General features: G+C 36.5%; 1 protein-coding gene across 3 annotated transcripts; it reads left to right on the top strand.

The window, feature by feature from the left end:
* The first annotated feature begins 3,989 nt into the window (after window positions 1-3,989).
* cdhr5-rs (cadherin-related family member 5, related sequence) lies at window positions 3,990-21,501 on the top strand. Of its 3 annotated transcripts, none has more exons than XM_084112470.1 (16): window positions 3,990-4,194; window positions 6,888-6,992; window positions 8,784-8,992; window positions 9,787-9,843; window positions 9,916-10,008; window positions 10,118-10,204; window positions 10,400-10,510; window positions 11,054-11,224; window positions 11,334-11,424; window positions 11,516-11,622; window positions 11,831-12,031; window positions 12,131-12,262; window positions 12,437-12,515; window positions 13,280-13,473; window positions 16,171-16,191; window positions 20,630-21,501. In XM_084112470.1, exons 2-16 carry the CDS (start codon window positions 6,926-6,928, stop codon window positions 20,666-20,668), a joined length of 1,659 nt encoding a protein of 552 aa, XP_083968596.1. In that variant the 5' UTR covers window positions 3,990-4,194; window positions 6,888-6,925; the 3' UTR covers window positions 20,669-21,501. The 3 variants fall into 3 exon arrangements, with proteins under 3 accessions (XP_083968596.1, XP_083968595.1, XP_083968597.1); XM_084112469.1 differs by lacking the exon at window positions 20,630-21,501 and adding an exon at window positions 16,876-17,791; XM_084112471.1 differs by lacking the exon at window positions 16,171-16,191.
* The last annotated feature ends 1,259 nt before the right edge of the window (window positions 21,502-22,760 follow it).

Consider the following 22,760-nt stretch of genomic DNA (forward strand, 5'->3'; position numbering starts at 1 on the left):
GCTTAGATCTGCAAATCACCTTAAGAAAGTGTTACTCATATACATCCTTGATTTATCTAGATGAGTTTATGCTGATCAAAAATAACATATACAGCAGGCCTATATGCATGTAGATTGCAATAGTGTGCTCATTTTTTAATATTTCAATGCATATATGATTGAAAATGAATTAAAAGTGCTTGCACACATACTTTTTAAAGTGTATATATTTGAAAGCATGTGAGCTGTATACATGTGCACGCAGAGCACTCCTTATCAAGACATGTACATCTGTCAATCCCAGAAGGAGCTCTAGAGGTGAACTCAGTCTAAGAGATGCCAATTCCCAAACAAACACGAAAATCTCCAGTGGCCCCTGCCGTCCTGCAAAGCATCACTGGATAATGTGCCTAAGAGGTGCTGAAGCTGACAGGGAAGGACATGGATCAGAAAGCAGTGCTGGAGGATAATTAACTCCTCCGTGAGCCTGCCGATCGATGCAAACTGCCTCTGAATGATCGTGCGAGAGCAGAAACTGAAGGGGTGTTGTTTGAATTTGCTACATTCCTTGAGCACCCACAGGTGTGCCACCTGCGCCCGTCTATGAGAAGTGAATGTCAAAGTGTTTAATCCACAGTGGTGCATAATCATGACAAGAGGTTTAAGCCAATTATTTCCCCTCATACGCGGCGTTAAGTAGTGGTCCCATAGAAAGCAGATCAGCCTAGCAGCCTGTTATCGTAGAGAGGGGAAGGGTGGGAGATTGTAGGTCAATTAACTCTTTCTTAAGCTCTTTTCCCTTAGGTTAATATAGAAGCCCATTTTCACCAAATAAGAAAAATAAATAAATAAATCAGGCCTTGGTGAATCACAATTATGTGATAATTAAAATTATGAGATATTCAATCATAGATATGAGATGAAAGTTGAAATTTACACAAACAAGTCAAAATTGAGAATTATAATTCATAATATCCCATAAAAGGCAAAATTATGAGATAATAAGTATCTGATATATGACACTAAGTCATAATTGAGATAAAAATGTATAATGAGATGTTAAAATTGACAAAAAGTTACAATTATGACATAAAAGTCATATCACAAAAGGCAAAATTATGAGATAATAAGTGATAATTATAAGATTAAAAAATTGAAATTATGACATACTAAGTTTAAATTGAGACAAACATTTAAAATCGACAAAAAGTCAAAATTATGAGATAAAAAGTTATAATCATCACATAAAATACAAAATTATGAGATAAGTAATAATTAAGGAGTTGAAAGTATGACACACTAAGTTATAATTGAGATACAATTGTGAAATTGATGCAAAAAGTCAAAATTATGAGATAAAAAGTTGAAATTGAAACAAAAACTTCAAATTACATAAGAGGAAAAACTATGAGATAAGTAATAATAATGAGATTATAAAGTCGAAATTAGGACATACCAAGTCATAATTGAGAATTCTCTTTAAATAATGACAAAAAGTCAAATTTTGAGATTAAAATTTGAAATTGACAAAAAGTCAAAATTATGAGATTATGACATACTGATAGATACAAATTAGATTTTTTTTCCTCATAATTACGACTTCTCATAATTTCGACTTTTATATCAACTTTTAAGTCATAATAATGATTTGCCAAAGTATGATTTTTCTTCTTGCGTAGTGGAAATGGTCTTGCTTGCTGAGACAAGTTTTACAGAACATCCTATAGGAATTTTTAGATTTTCAGTCAAATGTGCTGATAAAGTGGTTTGTTTGTATAAAAATAATTTGTAGACAAGCTGGAATGAAGTATGACATTGCAAATAATTTTGCTGTTTGTTTTAAAGAGACTATTAAATTATGCAGTGACTCACAAATGAAAAGACAAAAAGCTAACTTGAAAGGACTTCTATATGCATGTGGCAACAATTGCTTAAGTAAGACTGATGAATATATATATATATATATATATATATATATATTAAATGGGGCTTAGTGAAGAGTCAATTGTGTACTATACAGACAGGAGAAAATAGAGCAAGAAAGAGCCTTGGTTTGTAATCCCTTAAGGAATTAAAGACGTGTGTAACTCGAGTCACCCTCGGCAGTGTAGATCGACAAGAGTGGACGTTCTCTCACTTAAGCTCAGAGATAAAAGCTTGGCAGATGACACTTAAGTTGATTTCAGTGATCAATCCCAGCAGTTATAGTGCTACACTGAATCCTTACACAGCATCAATACATGTGGATGAATCTTATGAAACCTGTCAAAAACATGTAAGGTATTCATTAAGAAAAGATGATGCTTTTCCTGCTATCGTAGTCAGGGAGAAATACATAAGCTTATGCTTAATGCAGATGATATTTTGTTATATGTTTCTGACCCTGGTAGGTCTATACCTTGCCTCCTTCGTTTTCTCATTTTTAGGTTGTAGAGTAAATTGGTCTAAATCAATGCTCTTGTACTTTTTGCCCTGTCGCAGCTTTCCATTCCTGGCACGTTTCAATGGCCTAAGTCAGGCATTCGATTATTTAGCCATTTTATTTCCCCCAAATTTGAATTTGAATTTTGACCCCTTAATGAAAAAGATTTCCTGTGATATGGATAGATGGGCTCCACTTCTAATGTCAATGGAAAAGTCAATGTAATTAAAATGAGTTGTCTGCCTAAACTGAGTTATTACAGTCTCTCCCAATTCAAATACCACTTTCCTATTTGAAACAGTTTGACAGAATATGTAAGGCAAGCGACTGGATGCTTTCTAATAAGTTACAGAGATCTGTTGAGAAAGGTAGTCTAGGCCTGCTTAATGTTTTGTTGTATTATTATTATGCTTTCGATCATTTGTCACTTCCTCCTGAGCGAGCTCTGGGTGTGTGATTTCAGTATTGCAGAATCTGTCCATTAAACTGATTGGAGAGGTGAAAATCATCCCATTATTTCCCACTTGCATGTAGTGTGGTTAAAGATTTCTTGTCTGTGTAGCTTTGACCATTTCTTAAATGCTTGTTTAAGTATATGGTTGAACCCTAAATGGTGTAGTCCTATTAATAAAGTCCCCTTTCAGTTCCCTTTTAAGGTTATGCATAATTTCTACTGAACTCCCTCCAAACTGTTTAGGCTTGGGTTAAAATATACACAATATTGCTGGAGATTTCTGGAAAAGAGTATACGAACACATCTGCTATGTCCGGCTGTTTATATTAGATGGGTTGACAGATAATGAAATAAAAGACAAGCCCATAAGGTACTGGGTCCAAACCAGTTTAATGATAGGCAGATAAATAATTCTTAGGAGCTGGAACTCAGAGGAGCAATTCATTAATGGTAACACTTTATTTTACAGTATGTTACACATGTTACATGTAGTTACTGTAGTAATAACTATAAATTATGCATAATTACATGCAACTAACCCCAATCCTAACCCTATAGTACATGTAGTTAATTATTATTACACAGTACTTAAATGCAGAATTACACTGTAACACGGACACTGTAAAATAAAGTGTAACCTAATTAATTGCTAACGCGGTAAATATGTTGGTTCTGTACAGATTTATTGTGTTGTATTCTGAGAAGTGTCTGAGAATCAATAAAAAAAGATGGGAAAAATGGGAATTCAGGGTAAAAACGTGCTTAATCGTCATGAAAATGACAAACTAGAGAAATATCACACAAACACATACACCGATCTGCAGCACTTGGGACATGCCTTGTGACCCTTTTGACCCCACAGATACTCAAACTAACAGCAAGCATGCAGGCCACAAGCTGAATTCTACATCATGAAGCAGCAGATCATGTGTAATGACAAACCTGCAGCGTTTGCACACCTTGGACTTCATTAGCATTGACGCCCGAGCTAATGTTCTCAGTTTAACCTCTCTCTCAGCAGCCAGAGTTATCCTGTCCTGGAAATGCTGTCTAAGCCCTCGCTCTGCTGTGTGCGAGAGCTCTTAATTCCCTCCTGCTAAACACATTGTGATCCCTCTCTCTCTCTCTCTCTCTCTCTCTCTCTCTCTTTCTGAGCAGCCCTGACTTAACTAGCCAGAGAAATCTGTTGTGTTTTGCACTGTGGCTACCTGCTGTTCCCTGTGGTGCAGGTTCCCGCACGGGACAGTCATGTGGCGAAGGACAGGACCAGCCACCGCAGGAAGTGACAGCAGGATCCCCTGAGCTCGAAAACAAAGGATATAACCATCGCCAAACAACGGTGAGGAAATACTCTGGGAGTCTAAGTGTGTGTGTTTAGTTTAGTGTGTGATTGTGTTGTTTACACTTCACAGGACATTGACAACTGTTGCTTTCTTGTTATGACTGCAGTGAAAGCACTTTACCAGCATGCCGTAGCTGCCTGGGTTTTGTAAACTGTCCTGTTTAGACCAGTTTTCGTGATGAAGTGAATGTTTGATGCAAAGAAAAGTGTACTTTATTCCAGATGTAGTGATAGACAGCTGTATAGATGTGCAGTGACCTCTTTAGATCAGCCTCAAAGCAATTTGATTACTGAAGCATCCAGTCAGCATAGCTTGGGCCTGATCTTATAAACATGACAGGAATACAGATAAATGGTTTTGTGACTTTGTGACTTTGACGAGAACATTGCATTTGTCTTCGCTGTTTTTGTTAAATGTATTTTTTTTTAAGTGATCTGTATCAGAAAGTCTGTTATTTTTCAGGTTTACCGACTGGCCATGCTTCATGCTAATCGTCTCGCTATGCTTGAGTCCATTTCCAACGCCGCTCTAATGAGTCTGATGGTCTCATCTAAGGAGACAGCATGAATCATTATGCTTCTAAACATGACGGCTGTTGAACCGGCATGTTTAGAAGTTGCCGGTCTCTCTCTGTAGTGTTTATTGGAGTGTTTCCACAGATTTAGCAACACAATATTGTTAAGCATTGAAAAAAAGGGTATACTTTGAAACAGTTTTCACTCAGAAAGTTCAAAGTTGTTTTACTTACAACTTTGAAAAATACTTTTTTTACAGTAAAATAAAAATATAGACAACTTGAACTTCTAAAATGTGCTTTACATTGCTATTGTACCCTACATTGTTAATTGTTATTATTTATTTCTACTATTTAAATCAATTTTACTTTACAATACTTTAATTATTTAACAATTAACTATTTATTTATTTATTTTTTTTTATCATAAATTATATGGTGACATACTATAGAATACATATAGTTTTGCTTAATAAATGTTTACTCTCTGGTAAAGTCTCTTCTGCTCACCAAGGCTGCATTTATTTGATCCAAAAATACAATAAAAACAGTAATATTACATAGGCCTACATAAACATTTTGTACATTTTGTACATTCTTAAAGGGATAGTTCACCTAAAAATTCTTTAATCATTTACTCACCCTCAAGTTGTTCCAAACCTGAATGAATTTCTTTCTTCTGCTGAACACAAAAGAAGATATTTTGAAAAATGTCAGTAACCAAAAAGTTGATGGACCCCATTGACTTCCACAGTATTTATTTCTATATTATGGAAGTCAATGGGGCCCATCGACTCTTTGGTTAATTTGAGTTATTGGGTGAACTGTCCCTATAAATAATATTTAAGAATAATAACACTTTCACAAGCCCTGGTGAGTGCACTATCATCTCTGCAGATGTGTGCTCTCAAATGTAAGATTAAACTAATCAAATCAAAACAACACAATACAGCGGCATCGCTAATTTTGCATATACTTCTGCTAAAACTCATTTGGCAAAGTGGTCTCCAACACTTGCAGACAAACTCAGACGCACAGAGACATGCTTAATAAATAGCAAGCTGCCGTGTACAGCAAGAATATTAAACCATATTGTGCTGTAATCCCATAATCTTGGTTGTGGCAGAGACCTACTTCCTGTTTCGCATTAATTACTCGATTTAATCCCTAATCACATGCAATCCACGCACAGTCATCCTGTATCCAAACAATCATTGATAACATCTGGCATGGCTTCACAATAAGGAGGAGTTCACATGTCTAGCAAGACCTCATTCATTTATATTTTAATCAGGTTGTTCCCAGTCTGAAGGACCATCATTACAATCTTACTGATTGAAGGCAAGAGTGATAGTGATGGTGTCCCCTAGTGGTAATTTGATGAATGAACTGTAAAGGAATAATTATCCCAAAAATCACAATTGTAATTATTCACTAACGGGCATGCTGTAATTTATTTTCATGTAGGCTGTAGAAAACAGCTACATCTGTTTTTGTGCAAAAAAAAAAATAAAAAAAAATAATACAGCATACAAGTTTTAAAATTGTAAGTTAAATATTAATAAATATTAACAAATATGTTGCATGAACTATCCCATTAAATCCAACAAAAATGATCTGTAAGTGAACAGGAAACATGTGAATAATGTAATCCTTATGCATGGTAAAACAACAAATAAATGTTTGGATTAGTTTCGTCCTGGCAGCAAAACTTAAGTGGGAAACAACAGTTCTTAGGCAGCTTTGCAGGTATTATGTGAGGATTTGGAAAAAAAGCTCTCATACGGAGGTGCGTCGAGGTGGAGGGTGGAGGATCAAAAGAGCGGCCTGGAGGTCAAGTAACCGACATCACTGGCAGGCTGGTGGCTTGACACTGGCAAAAGACTTCATAATAGGTTTCAAGTACGCTGAGGTGAAGACTAAACACGACTAAAGCCCAAACAGAAGTAAACAATGAGGTTCCAGTAATTTATTTAGCAGTTTAATTTGACTCACTTGAGTAACTCGACTGATGAATTTCAGATGGTGGCGCGACAGTATAAATATGCTTTGTTAATCTACTGATTTAATTGACCTTTGGTTTGAATAAGAAAGTCTGCTCTTTGTGACAGGTGACATGAGCACTCCAAATCCTTCAGAGCTATTGACTGTCAGGGATTGGCATTTCTTTTACAGCTGGGACAAGGAGACGTGAGCCCAGGGGAACATCAACTATGTTGACGCCATGGAGATTGTTCCTCTGCCAGATGGCACTGAACATTTTCTATCACATCGCAAAAGGTAAACACCTCTCTGAAATCAGGATCTGCAACGACAGAGGCTAATTTTCACGAATCACTGCTCTGTGGTATAGTGAATGTTAACATGTGCCAGAAATGGTTATGAGGCTATTGGAAATGATAATGAGTCTCTGAATGAGAGTTCTGATTCTCTCAACTTGACGGAATGAAAAGTCACAAGTGAGATTCATTTTAATATCTCGTTTTTTTTTTCTTGACAGAAATGAAATTAAGAAAGAGCAAATGGAGTATCTTGCTTAAAGTAAAATTGAAACTGTGTTTGCAACCCATTTTGCAACAAAAAATGTTGGATGGGATATGATTTTATCCATTAGAATTGATTGTTTCCCCATTGTCATGCAAGAACCCCAATCAATTTCGTAGCCTTCGCTTGTGTGCATCTGTGAAGTTTAAAAGATCGTAGAGTGTCCCATTTGTTCTTTTACGTTTCGGAAGGCGAGAGGTTAAAAAAATAATAGGGCTTAGGGTCGTTACCTGAAAAAAGTAAGACATTTCAGAAGTGGAACTTACATTTTGATCAAATGTTTCATAGAGAAACCATATTTTCTTTCAAATAACATGCACAAATGAATCATTTAAATGTATTAATAAAGTAAATATGGTCCATTTCCATGCCACATTGACTAAGATACCAAAGTTTGCAATCGAAAGTGAGTGATTTTATCATGAACTCAAACATTTCTTATCAAATTCTTCTAAGATCAAATGATCTGGACAGTCTATAGCTCTGTTTTCTTACAGTATTTCAACAATTGTTTCATTTGCTACTATTCATTAGAATGTCACATGAATGTAATGAGTAATGTTGTGCATTAATATGAATATTAAATGAAAGGCACCAAAACATGTCTTGAACAAAATATGCAAACTCACAAAAAGTTAAAATTGCGATGTTACCTACCTTGCAATTCTGAGAAAAAAGTCTGAATTGCGAGATGTTAACGCAAAATTGCAATATAAAGGCTAAACTTGGAATTGCAATTAATACAAGTCTGAATTGTGTTATTAACCCGCAATTCAGAGAAAAAAGTCTGAATTGCGAGATGTTAACTCAAAATTGCGATATAAAGGCTAAACTTGGAATTGCAGTAAATAAAGCCAGAAATTTGTTATAAACTTGCAATTCTGAGAAAAAGGTCTGAACTGTGAGATGTTAACTCAAAATTGCAAAATAAAGGCTAAATTTGGAATTGCAATAAATAATTTTTTTTTATAAACTCGCAATTTTGATAAAAAAAGTCTGAATTATGAGATGTTAACTCAAAATGTTTATATATAGGCTAAACTTGGAATTGCGAGAAATAAATACATAATTGTGTGTTATAAACTCGTAGTTCTGAGGAAAAAAAGTCTAAATTGTGAGATGTTAATTCACAATTGTGAGAAAAAAAAACAGAATTACGAGAAATAAAGTTAAAATTGCGAGACAAAAATTTGCAATTAACTTTTTTATTTTTTAATTCCTTGGCGGAAACGGGTTTCCTGTTTTCCTCCCCTTAAAGCTTGAATTAAAGTAAATATATCCACATGGCATTGAAATAGAAGTGACTCCCCACGTGTTTTATTGATCTATACATCATGTCTCTGGAGTGATTAGTGTTTGCTCTTGAGAACAACCGTGATGCATGAATATTTGGGAAAAATCCAATACTTGTAACAATTATCCCTACTCTCCCCATTATAAGATGTTGTGTTATAAATTAGCTGTGCAATCTGTGATTTTATGAATGATTTATGTTGATGCATAATCAATCTCTCATCTGAACTGCAGCCAGTTTATGCCTTGGTGGTCAAGATATAATTGCCACGGTTAGAGAGAACAGTCAAACTGGAGAGTTAATATCCAACCTCAGTATCATCGGAGACCCTGGAGCCAGCAGCATCCGTCTGTGTCTCACTGGAGAAAACTCTGACTGGTTTTACCTTGAAGGCCGAACAATCCGACTCAACACGTCGTTTTCAAAGACCTTGGATCGAGAGGTGATTAAAGTGAATAGTGGATGTTAGCATGTGGAGGAAAGCCAGAATAGCAGTGAAGCTTTAGGACTTTTAAACAGCCAGCCAACACATTGGAAGCGTTTGAAGTCATAGTTTCGAAAGTCTATAATTTATTATTAATATTAGTTATATAACCTTTATTTGACCAGATTTGTCTGTTAAAATACTCTTAAAATACATACATTTCTTTTTAAAAAGACTTCAATGTAATTTAAGTGCTTAAATATGACTGAATATTAAAATTCATTATTAGATATGAAGGCAACAAACCAATTAACTCTATATACACACAGCCACTCAAAAGTTTTTGTAAGAAATCTCTTAAAGCCGAATTGATTTGATCAACATACAGTAAAACCAGTTATTTTGTGACAGTTTTAACAGTTTTTTATTTTAACATATTTTAAAGTGTAATTTATTTCTGTGATAGCAAAGCTGAATTTTCAGCATCATTACTCCAGTCTTCAGAGTCACATGATCCTTAAGAAAGCATTCAAATATGATTATTTGGTAAAAAAATAATATTATTTGAATATAAAGTTTAAAAGAACGGCATTCATTTAAAAATGGAAATCTTTTGTAACATAACTGTTTCCAATCTAATGCATCCTTTATGAATAAAAGTATTACAATTTTGAACGGTAGTGTAAATAAAGGTGTACCAATGGAAGAATGATAATCTGAGGTGAATCATTTTGTAACTGTGAATGAAAATGACTATATAAACACTAACCTCCCTGTGTGAACTAATTGTTTTTTTCTTTGGTAATTTACAGGTGCTGGGATCAGTGCTGATAGCTGCTTTGACATGTTATGAAGATGGAATAATAAGGGTATGTTGCACTGCAAAAATAATGATACTTAATGATACTGGAGTGCAATTAACCCAGAGGTTCTTATTTCAGAGTCGGTATCGAATCATGGTGGAGATATTGAATGAAAACGACAACATGCCATATTTCCTTGAAGACACTATTCAACCACGATATATAAGTGAGGTAAACTAATGTTTTGCTCCAGAATATTTTTGCGATTAAACTCAGTTCATGTGTTTGGAATGAACTTTTTCAGTCATTAAATCTTAGAATTCTGACATTCTTCCCACAGTTGCTGGCTGTAAACTCGATGGTGTTCACAGTGAAAGCCAGAGACGGCGATGGAGACACGATCACTTATATTATCGACAAATCTACAGTGAGTGGCACATTCAATAGGGACAAAATCACAGATGAAAGGCTGAATTAAAGGAGAAGCCTCATAGTGTCTGCATTGACTTCACCTCATGGCTCCTTATTATTTAACAACCTGCTCCATACAGAGAGAAAACCACCTTCTTCCTTTCCACAATCTAAGAAAACATTACCAGCACTGTGTGTCTCTTTCATTCAGGCTGATGCCAGCTATTTTAGGATCGATCTGCCCAACAGTGGGATGGTGATCCTGGATAAACCTTTGGACTATGAGACTAAAACCCAACTGCATGTGATCATATATGCTGTGGTATGTAAAACACCAAATAGTTCACATACTGTATGTGACCCTGGACCACAAAACCAGTCACATAGGTCCATTTTTTGAAATTGAGATTTATACATAATCTGAAAGCTGAATAAATGAGCTTTCCATTGATGTATGGTTTGTTATGATAGGACAATATTTGGCCGAGATACAACTATTGAAAATCTGGAATCTGAGGGTGCAAAAAAATGGAAACATTGAGAAAAATGTTAACGCCTTAAAACGCCTTTAAAGTTCTACATTTATGTTCATGATTGTGCAGCATTCACTCACAAAAATAAATGTTTTATATATTTACGGTAGGAAATTTACAAAATATCTTCATGGAACATGATCTTTACTTAATATCCTAATGATTTTTGGCATAAAAGAAAAATCTATAATTTTGACCCGTACAATGTATTGTTGGCTATTGCTACAAATATACCCATGCGACATGTGACTGGTTTTGTGATCCAGGGTCACATATGATGTGCTCAAATGGAATCAGAATGAAGAACAGTGTCTTGCTGTTTGAATCAACAGGAAATGACCACAAAAGAAAAGTACAGCACAACAGCTACGGTCACCGTGAACGTTCTAGACGGTGATGACCAGTATCCACAGTTTCAGCCGTGCGCACCTGTTTATGAAGATGGAGATCATAATATCTGCACCAACCCTGTGTACAGCGTCAACATCACAGAAACAGATGAGGTACAGTATGTGTGCGGTGGCAGTGTAAAGATTAGAGCTTTTTCAGATCCCTATAACATTAGAAAACAGATCTGAGCTAAGAAACATTTTTATGCTCTTTATGATCTAGGATGCTGTGCTTTATTTTTCTCCGGGTCCCATTCATGCTGAAGATGGAGACAAAGACATACTTACCCCTCTGGTCTACACTATTCTGTCAGGCGAGTTTACTTTGTGTTGCATTGGTTTATTAACGGTTTAACCCTTAATCTATATTATAACTTTTAAACGTTACTCAAAATGACTTTTTAGGTGATGATAATGGAAGATTTACAATCGACGCGAATACTGGAGAGATCTCTCTCAGGCAACGTGTGGAAAACAGACTCCTTACGCCTTCATTCAGGCTCCGCATAATGGTACGTATAATAATGTTTATGAACAACAAAGTGATGGCTGGTTTAACACTCTGATCTGATGGAATTGCTTCAACTGCCATATTGCAAACCATAACGGTGATTCTTCATATGAAGAAATACAATGACATTCAACATAAATGTGTGGGTTATGTGACACAATGATGACATCAGTGGTCTCATCATAATTGCCCTTCGCAAACTCCAACAGGCTGCGCAGATGAATGACCCAAAGAAATATTCAGTGGCGACGGCACTGGTGCACGTGGTGTCGGAGAACCAGTTTCCTCCAATCTTCAACAAGACTGTCTACAAAGGGTTCCTCATCGAGAGCTCCAGCCCTGCTACTCTGGTCACTACTTATGGGAACCAAGTCCTAGTGGTCCAGGCCGTCGACAGGGACTTCAGAGATGTAGAGTGAAAACATTTCCTTTATAGGAAACACTTTAGAAAAAACACTGTAAACCTTCATTTAGAGCATTTTCTCTATTTTTCCCCCACTGTCTTGCAGGGAATAAACCCAAAAATCCGTTACACAATGCAACCCTTGACGGGTAGCAGTAAACTGTATCACATTACTCAGGATGGCATTGTGATTGCAAAGACGGACCGGCTCAGAGCGTTCGACCGACACATCCTAGAGGTGACAGTCGTGACAGTGACTTAATGACTTGTGACTTACCCATGTACAAAGCTGCAAGAGTTTGCATTGAAATAGCTACAAATGTATGCAAAACAGCAGTAACACATGGACTCTGACAGGATTACATTTATCATGAAATCACTGATGATGTGAATTTTCTTTTTTTATTCACAGGTGATTGCAACAGACGAAGAGTCAGGTGAGGCTGCGCACGCTTCAGTGGACATTGAAGTTTTACAGAGGGGACTTCCAGGTAAATTCCCTTAACCATCTGTATGAATTATGTTTTAACAAAAATAAATATATATATTGTGATATGGAAACTCTGTACTAACAACAACACAATAACAAGGTCTTCTCTAATTCAATTCATGTTTATGAATGCCGATACATTGATACAACTCCTATAAACTGAAATAGCATGAATCATTATAATTGATCTTTTAATATTGCTCTTTAAAGTTAAGTTCATGCTCATTTTTAAAGTCCTTCATGCATTCTTCTTTGCTATTTGTGTTAATTTTTTTCAGAAAACCATAACTGTGTTGTTTTTTTCATTAACACAATTCCTTTACGGACATTTCCAAATAATAACTGCAGCAACATAATTTACCTCTTGACTGTGAAACTAAATAAAACTTAAAACATTGATTGAACTTATCAAAGAAAAACTTGTAGAAGAAATGTGTTTAATTTGGGGTGCAATTGTTCAGCATGTGTCTTTAAAATGCGAAGGGAAATACTATTTAGCCATATGGCTACACCATACCAAAGAGGGTTAAACCGTATGAATGATAATTCACATAGATCATTAATCTGGTTAATTTGATTATTCATGGTTGATTTATAAGAGGCATGAATAAGGTGTTAAATTTGATTTATTAGATCACTGCCCTACTTTTGGCAGTCATTCAAACTAAATGATAAATCACTTAGAGGTGGAAAGACACATAACTGTTTTACACAGAAGAACAAGGTTTTGTGAGTAATCATTGATTTTCCCCCTCTCTTGGACAGTTCCTAGAAGTCCATTTGGAGAAGAACGGTTGTTTGCAGATATGAACGTAGGGATGGCCGGCGGCATTGCTGCTTTTGTTCTTATAGTGGCTATGACAACACTATTTATTTGTCTCTGGCTGGTCAAGAGACGAAGAGAGAGACGGGATCCAGAAGTCAGGGGCTCAGTAGCCCTAGGGAAGCACCCGAATGTGGTAAGAGCTAATTTGTTATATCAAACACACATTTTACATGCCATACACACTTTAGCCCCTTTGAGGCATGTCAGTCCATTTGGCGGCCATCTTTGCTACACAATCATAGCGATTTTCTACAGTATCCAGGCAATAGGCATACAAGTACCTATCTGCTTGAATGGGGAAAAAGCAAAACCTCCAAAACGGTTTCAATTAGTGATTCCACCCAGTGTGTCCACAAAATAGTAGTTTATGGAGAATTTGGCACAAAACATCAACTGAAATATTACAACAGATTTATTAATATAATAAATTGTGGTTTAGCATGCAGACAAAAAAACAGATTCCTTATGTTTGTGATGCCTTTATCTTTGAGCTACATATAGGTTGCGCTTTCAATTATAAATGTATCCACCTCAAGCAAACGTATACATTTTTTTTTTTTCACATACTGATGTTTCAAACCAGTATTTTTTATTCAGTATGCAAATGAAAATACATTGATGGAAGCCTAGCGACTAAGACGAGATGCTACGTTTCACAAGATAATTGGCTGTTTTAAAGTCCAACTGAAATCAAAATTGACCCTATTTACTTTGTTAGCGCATATTACTAGTCTTGTGGTGAACAATTAATCCGTGCAAGTTAAAACACATAAAAAAATTGTTTGCCGTCGTAATCTTTAATCAAAGTCTGAAAAGTTACTTCCGGTCTGGAATGGCGTCCCTTCTCTGATGACGTAGGTTTGACGGCTTGGTTTGGGAAACGCTTAACCACTCCCCTCAAATCGTTAGTCTGTAATGAGCGAGAGATGGAGAGGAGGAGCGCTAGAGTAAAACCCTGCCCTCTGTTCAATATTCCTTTTCACTGGGAAATACGTCACAGCACTGGAGAAAAGTCGTTTGCAACTTCCGGTTCACACGGACTTTAAAGGTATAGTGGAGGATTTTCACGAATTTTAGAAAAGAACCGCCCTCTCCACTTTTTGAAAAAATGCACATGCGCAAAACTCTACCTGCTCCCAAGAGGGAACGCCTATTAAACGTGTGCACGAGAGAGCATGCACGAGCCTAGTTCTCCTCGTGCACGCTCTGTTAACAAGTTGCTGTCGGCATGGCTCATACAAGCCTACTTTGCAAAAGAAGATTTGCACTTTTTCCACTATGTCAGAACATGATACCTTTTACCATTTGGTCATAAGGCTACTTTAGACAAATTGAGATGTTTACCGTGTCTGCGCGGTGCGTGACTTGTGCCAGGGCTAGCATCGCTAATCATAGCTTACATTAACTTTTACTAACAGTGATTTTAAATGGATTTCTCGAAAAATAGCATGCCAAACTTTACCTGTCAAGTAGAAACTTCGCGACTGAGGCATCAGTGGGAAGCCCAACCTGTGCTTTTAGCGCACGCCAGCATGTGAAATATTCTCCCAAAAACACTCTGGTCTTGTTTCTTTCTTCAGAGGCCTTTCTCTTCTTGTCATACAATTCGTATACACTTTTTCTCTTGCGACCCTCAGACATTTTGAAAAAACCCGGTGAGAACGGCGAGCTTCAATGAATGGCTGAAACCGTAGCTCACCACAAAGTGCGCATGCGCAGAAAGCGAAAACTACCTAGAGACGAGCACGTACGACGGCCTTACGTAAACATATCACCAGAATGATTGACAACTAGGAGGACCAATAGTCTTGATGATCCACCCGGAAAAAGAAAATCCTCCACTATACCTTTAACTGAACTGAGCACTGTGATTTATCCCATTCATTTAACTGCTGGTTGCTCATAACTGCTGGTCTAGGATCAGTTTTAGCAGCATATTGGCGAAACAGATTTGGCTAACGATCCAGTGCGTTTGTTTTTGCGCTCTGGAGAACATCAAAGGTTTCTATTTACATGTTTTTGCAGCGTTGAGCAATGTAGCCAATCAAAAACATATCTGCTGATTTCTTGAACGCAATGGCCAATCAGACGTGTTTAAGTTAAAATCCACTCACCGCTCAAAACGCTGGAGTTTTTGTCCAGTGCTGAGGTCTGCACGCTAGTGAATCCTCTCATTATAACAAACAAAAGTTTAGTCAGTATGCAAATAATGCATAATGATTAGCTGTGCAGTCGCTTTCATTGATTATAACAGAGCTTTGTGAGATTGCGATTAACTAAATTGATTGACAGTTCTTTAGTGTTTAGATGCCAAATCACACATACAGTATGCTTGCTGTTCTGTTAAAATGAACAGTGGTTTGTGAAAGTAGAAGCTTTAATAACAAAATAATTTAGCGTGAGCGTTTATACTGGGACGTGTAGGTTGTGCGGCGACACGTAACTTGAAACTATTTCCTGGAAATCTATGTAAATGTGTTCTAAATCTCCTTAGCCTTACCCTGGAGTTGGTTCACCCTCTGCCTATGTACATAGACTTACAAACTGTACTTGACCTTACTTGACATGCTACAGTTCAAGCAAGACTTTTGCACTAAACAAGGAAATGCCTCATATTAAATCAACTCCATTTCAAACAATAACAAAGCTTAGTGTAAAATATATACTGGGTTTTAATTGGAGGTAGACAGTATTATGAACAAAAAAAGAAAAAAAGAGATGAAACACTTCAGAAATTATATAAAGCATCATTCACACAGTCAAACATTAAGAAACATCTCCTGCCCTTGTCGTCTTTGCCTCACGTTCCTCTTTAATTCCTCTTATGTAGAGCTTAAGATGGTTTCAGCAGGTAAGTACCTGACATTAAGTAGCTAGATGTGTTCTGCACTGTCACTGTCCCTTGTGAAGGTGAGATGTGTTTTCTGAGAAACTGAAAGCCGTATACTCCTGATAGGCTGGTTTAAATGGGATTGTCAGTGATACAATTTCTCATAAACGGTGCACCATTTAAGCTGGTCGGTATACGAAGCACAGCCCCCCTGTGTCTGATGGTTTGGTATATTTCACTGTGTAATAGGTCTGATATCGTGAAGATAGGCGTTTCGTGTATGTGTATGTGTATTTGTATTACATCTTCAAGTTTAATAAACTGTTGAAAATGTTGTAGTAATTGTTAATTATGTTTATTGATTTAGACTGATTCTGATTCTTGAGAGATGAGACAAAACCAAACCCACACTTTAGTTGATATCAAAGATGAACACTAAAACGTTCAATCGCATTTCATCTTCATTTACTGTTTACTTGATCAACATTAATAACACAAGCTTATATTTTCACTGATCTACCCCTAAAGCACTTGTGGAATTTTTTTGTAGATTAAATTTTTTTTAAATATTGTCCCATGTCTTCAAGAATCAGTGACACACATAATGCTCTATAATCAGCGCTGGATCTCAGCAGTGGATTTGACCTGTGAATATATCAAGGTTGTTCGAGGAGACCCTAAATGCCCTTTCTCCGTGGTCAACAGGTCAATTCGGGATGTCCCATATCGCTCATAGAGGATGCCTCCTACCACAATGAGGCGTTCCTTGACTATGAATCCTCCAATGGTTTGATAGATGGTTTGACCAAAATAGATGACGCGCTCCCTCCGGCGACCAGGACTTTTGAGTCTGACAGACCTGTGCCCCTGCAAGACATGCTGCCAATCCTGGTGCTTCCAGAAAAAACACCCGGAAACATCAAATCATCAGCTCTGACCAATGGGAAAGCATTTGCAAAATCAGTCTCTTTTAAAGACGGAGAAGGAATGGCGGATTACAGTTTGCCAAAAAATGAAGAAGGACAAATTGCGGTTGTATGTAATCAAATAGAGACCAGAGCGGATATTTTGATGCCTATTGTACAGCAGGAAACTTTCACTATAGTGGAGAATCCTGCAGAAAAGGAGGATTTTTGTTGTCCAAATCCTTCTGTAGGACCTAGAGAGGAGTGCATCATCACTCATGGCAATACTGATGAGGATGGTGTAGATGACAATGATCCATACAAAAACATGGCCTCTGTTATTTACAGCAGCGACGATGAGGACATGGCAGACGAAAAGCCAAATGATTTAAGGCACTATTTCAAACATGGCCGAAACCCGTTTACAATAGACCTCATGAAGACCACCGGATTGGAAATGGAGGATTTGGATGAATCACATGCCTGACTCATTTTATTTAAACTATTTGAACAAGTTGCTTTTATTTAAAAAAGCCAAACAAATTTAAACCTACATGGATAAGGTTCCGAAGGGAATATATCAAGAAACAGGCTCATTAAGAAGGACATAAATATTTGTTTTCAAACTCTAGAAAACAAGCATGTCTGATGACTGCTTTAAATGATGACGATGACTGAAGGCTTTAAAGTTGACTGAAATGTCATTGTTTTAAAGTAAAAAAAAAAAAAAACTTTTTGAGTTGGTTGAGCACAATTTTTGTTTTTATTTAAAGGGGTCATATAATGCCATTTTTGTACAAGCTAATATGATTCTTTAGGGTCTAAATTAAAAGATTGTAATATACTTTAATTTAAAATTCTCATTAGTATTGTAAGAAAACACTCATTTTACCTGGTCAAAAACAGCTCCGTTTTCAGCACGCCGTTTAAAGGACAATTCCAGTGAAAAATGAACCTAGGGGTATTTAACACATGGTTACCGAGTCGATCGTTCCCTGCGATGCGTTTTCATGAAAATCGAATGTATAGAGTTTTATCTTTAAAAACAGATTAGCTCATAGCAGTAGTATATGGGGCATAGAGTAAGTAAAATTAAATCGCTAGTTAATACCACTAACAAGGCTCAAAATAGCCTCACACTAACACGGTAACATAATGAGGGTCCTTACATACAAACCGAAGCATTGAGAACTTTGTAAGTGTACAGACAGTTTAATAAGAAGATACTTTATAAAGACAGTACATTACGCGTTTACATGCAGGATCCATCTTGGAAAACAGTCTCGACTAATCGAGCCACGAACGGCGTGCTACGTTAGATTTCACAAACGTAACTCCTATCGACCAGCTATCCTATCGACGGCGTTCGTGGCTCGATTAGTCGAGATCGACTAATTCCAAGATGAATCCTGCATGTCAACGCGTAATGTACTGTCTTTATAAAGTATCTTCTTATTAAACTGTCTGTACACTTACAAAGTTCTCAATGCTTCGGTTTGTATGTAAGGACCCTCATTATGTTACCGTGTTAGTGTGAGGCTATTTTGAGCCTTGTTAGTGGTATTAACTAGCGATTTAATTTTACTTACTCTATGCCCGATATACTACTGCTATGAGCTAATCTGTTTTTAAAGATAAAACTCTATACATTCGATTTTCATGAAAACGCATCGCAGGGAACGATCGACTCGGTAACCATGTGTTAAATACCCCTAGGTTCATTTTTCACTGGAATTGTCCTTTAAGTGCATGTGTCTTTAAATGATAATGAGCTTTGCTCACCCCGCCCCTCTGTTCTGTGCGTACACAGTTTGTAACACAATAACACAATAACCATAACGCGTTGTTCATTATAAACGTGGGATTATGAATTATATTGAGAACGTCGTACATAGAAAGCATGCCGTAATGTACCCTGAGTGTAAACCTTAGCCGCATTCATCGTGAAGCGTGCTAGCGATTTGCAAAGATTAATATAAAGATTAATATAAAGATTAATAAAATGTTACACTCACTTCTTCTTCTGGAGGTGCAGCAGGAACACGAATAGTTGGTACCGATCCTTTTTTCAGGAGCAGCTTCTTAGCGAAACCAGCTTTATATTGACCTCGTTTGTAAAGCAGTCTGGTGTGTGAAATGATTCGTGCAAACATGAAAGCATTGACGTTGATCGTGGGGAATATTCTCTTCGAAAACAAACTCAGCCACTGCGTCTTCAGCGGTTCGGATTTAGGAACATCAAAATGACTGCTGTGTTCCTTATTACACCCAAGAACAGAACACCACAATTGCTTAGACGCCATTATGCTCATAGACAGTGCTTCAGCGTATCAACAATGACGCGCGGACTATGATGACAGACAGCTCGCTCACGAGCGAGGGCGGGTCTGTGTTGAAACGCTGCTGTCAATCAACAATCGTGGGAGGGGCGTCGATTTTGTGACGTCACAAAATCGAAAGGCTTGATTTGAGACAGGGGAAAACATATAAGAACATTAAAAAAAAACACTGGATGGATTTTTATCATTTTATGATGGTTGTGTACAGGCACTGCCAACACACACTTCAGTACAATCAACTTGTAAAAGTGCATGTACCATTATATGACCCCTTTAATGTTTTCTTCATGGTGGAGTGGTAAAGAAATATTGTGCACATGTTCAGCCTTAATTAAGAATAAGTTAAAATTACGTTTTGATGACTGTGTCTTTAAGAAAATACGTATTTTCGTTCACCTATGTATTTTAAATTAAGATTCTGAGTGGTTTCAACCCTTGAAACTAGATGTGTAAACATCTATATAAACCATTGAATGGTTTAATCTATATCATGATAAAATGAAATGTGTGTTACAAATAAATGTAGTAGATTTGTATGATTACTCATGTCTGCTGTCAACGGTTATGTTAAACACATTTAAGGTTGAACTCACTGTAAAAAATGTTGCTGCAGTTAGTTATAACAACTTAAAATTTGTTGAGATAACTTAAATATCCTACTTACCTAAACTAAACTTAATATTTTAAGTCAAGCATGAACACATACTTTTTTAAGTTGAAACAACACATTATTTCTTATTCTAATGTTGAATTTGAAGTTTTGGTAATCACAACAATATTTTTTTTTACAGTGTATTTAGTATTTAATTAATAAAAACAAGGTGAAGAACATAATTTTCTGTGCCAAAACTGATGCATTGCCATGTTTGACTTAGCCCAAAGCTAAATCTTGTTAAATATTCTGCTGCAACATGTTGCAATTGCTGTTGGAAGTATGATACTGTATATGATGGATTAGATGACATTCAGGTGCTTCAGGACTTTTGGAGATCCTGTGAACGGCAAATGGCTTTGACATTATTTGGAGCTAAGATACAAAAATATTTTACTTTTGGAAAAGATCTTGGATTCTACACAGCAAAGTCTTTGTTGAGGTAAAACTGCTTAAAGGCTTCAAATGGTTTTGACAAGGGTGCGAGGTTCATCTTTTATTTGAACATAATCTAATAGCTGCTCTGTAAACTTCACATGTGTCTTTTCTCTGTTTGTCCGCAGGAGGCATCATCACCCATCTCTCCTCGCCAAGTTTTGTAGGACTTAAACATCACAATCATATTTGAGAAAGTTGTATTTGAGACACCAGCAATGTCTGTGCCAGGAGCAAAAACATCATGAGAGACTGAATAAAAGAACACATGGAGGTGAACATACAGTTTGCCTACACAAATCTTTTGAAGAACCTGTTTTTGTGGCATTTTGGGAATGTTTCGGATTTGTGTGGAAGGATACAGTGGAATAGTGCGCGCTGTTCATGGCAGCTTATATGTTGTCCGTCTTTTGAAGGAACATTTGGAACTCAGTTAAGTTCAACTTAAATTATTTATGTAATTTCAGTTCAAAAGTCACTATGAATATGATGTACACTGTTTGAAATAAGTATCTAATACTCACCAAGGCTGCATTCATTTGATCAAAAACAAAGTAAAAACAGTCAAACTGTGAACTATTATTACAATTTAAAATACCTTTTTTTATATTTAAAATGTAATTTATTCTTGTATTGGCAAAGCCGTATTTTCAGCATCATTACTCCAGCCTTCAGTGTCACATGATTCTTCGGAAATTATTTTAATAAGCTGGTGCTCAAGAAACATTTCTTTTTGTGAAATTTTTAGAGGAATCTTTGATGAATATAAATTATTTGAAATCTTTTCTAACATTATAAATGCCTTTACTGTCATTTTTGATGAGTTTAATGCATTTTACTTCTGTAAATCCAGTATAAATCAGAACACTCTTTAATGGAGGCAAGATACAGAAAGTGTAATGTTGCTGAGGTTCTGTAAAGCAACAGAAAACGATTTATACATAACAGAGCAGAAATTTTAACCTGTGAATTCATAAATAAAAAAAAAGAACATTCTGTCTTCATTTAAGCATTGTCATAATTTACAAACTCATTTTTTTCTTCTGGGGAATGTTGTATGCTCTCTTTTAATCTATATATCTTAATATGATAAAATCATCAAAAATTTCAACAGCAGTATACATTTTAGGCCTGGACTTTGCGCTGTCATGTGAAGAGTGAACACAAGATGGCGCCATTAGATCATTTTCCTTCTGTTGTAACTTAGAAATAAAAGTTTGAAATCCAATAATGCCACTGGAGCCAAAAAGCCGTCAGACAGAAATGTTAACTAAAGAAATAGCCAAGCACACTAACTGCAAAATTTGTGATTACATACATTTGTAGATTATTTCAGGTAAAATGGTTAAAAAAAATCATAGATACAATCTCTTGTAATATGATTTAATTGCTTATGACTTTCGACCAATAGGTGGGGCTGTCAGTGTGGGGTGACGAAGAAGATGTAATTTGTTTGCCTACATGCAACAATCTTGTTTTTGCCCTCTGTTGAATAAAACATACAGACTGACTTACACCGGTTTCAACATTCAAGACATTTCCGGCAAAAAGCACTTGTTTAACAACACCCAAGTACTGTAAATGTAAAAGAGTACTGTAAACATCTGGAGAAAATGTATTAAAATATATAATGTATAAATATAAGCGTAATGCAAATAGAAGGCATACATAAAGAAGTATTACTTCTGAATCTTACATCTTCGTGGCCTTAAAAAAAATGTGTGGCCTATCTGATCAACATTGAAGCACACACATAGATGTAACATACATGGGTTGGACAATGAAACACTGCCCAATATATTGTTGGAGATTCCATGCCTTTATATGTGCGGCCTAGTGGCCAATCTTCACTGATTTTACATTCCATCAGTAAGAGCAGAGTGTGAATATTGAATTTGCAGAGCAATAGCACAGCTGCACATAAATATTGCAATCCACACAACATAATGGGAGACATATCAGAATTCAAAAGATGACAAATTGTTGGTGCACGTCTCATCTGTGACCAGGACAGCAAGTCTTTGTGGTGTATCGAGTGCTATGGTGCCCAGGGTAATGTCGGCAAACCACCATGTAGGACGAACCACATCCAACAGGAGTAACTGTTGACGCAAGAGGAAGCTTTCTGAAAGGGATGCCCTAGTACTAACCCGGATTGTATCCAAAAAATATAAAACCACAACTGCCCAACTCACTGCAGAATTAAATGCGTACCTCGACTTTCCTGTTTCCACCAACTGTTTGTCAGGAGCTCCACAG

Source organism: Abramis brama (assembly GCF_963993115.1).
Source record: "Abramis brama genome assembly, chromosome: 4".
Taxonomy (NCBI): domain Eukaryota; kingdom Metazoa; phylum Chordata; class Actinopteri; order Cypriniformes; family Leuciscidae; genus Abramis; species Abramis brama.

What these genes read in the sequence shown, in the direction of transcription:
- cdhr5-rs (XM_084112469.1), top strand. Translation starts at nt 6,926, where the DNA reads ATGTTGACGCCATGGAGATTGTTCCTCTGCCAGATGGCACTGAACATT. An exon ending in ATGTGATCATATATGCTGTG is followed by an intron (nt 10,511 to 11,053) that starts GTATGTAAAACA and finishes TTGAATCAACAG; the next exon opens with GAAATGACCACAAAAGAAAA. An exon ending in GCTTAAGATGGTTTCAGCAG is followed by an intron (nt 16,192 to 16,875) that starts GTAAGTACCTGA and finishes CGTGGTCAACAG; the next exon opens with GTCAATTCGGGATGTCCCAT.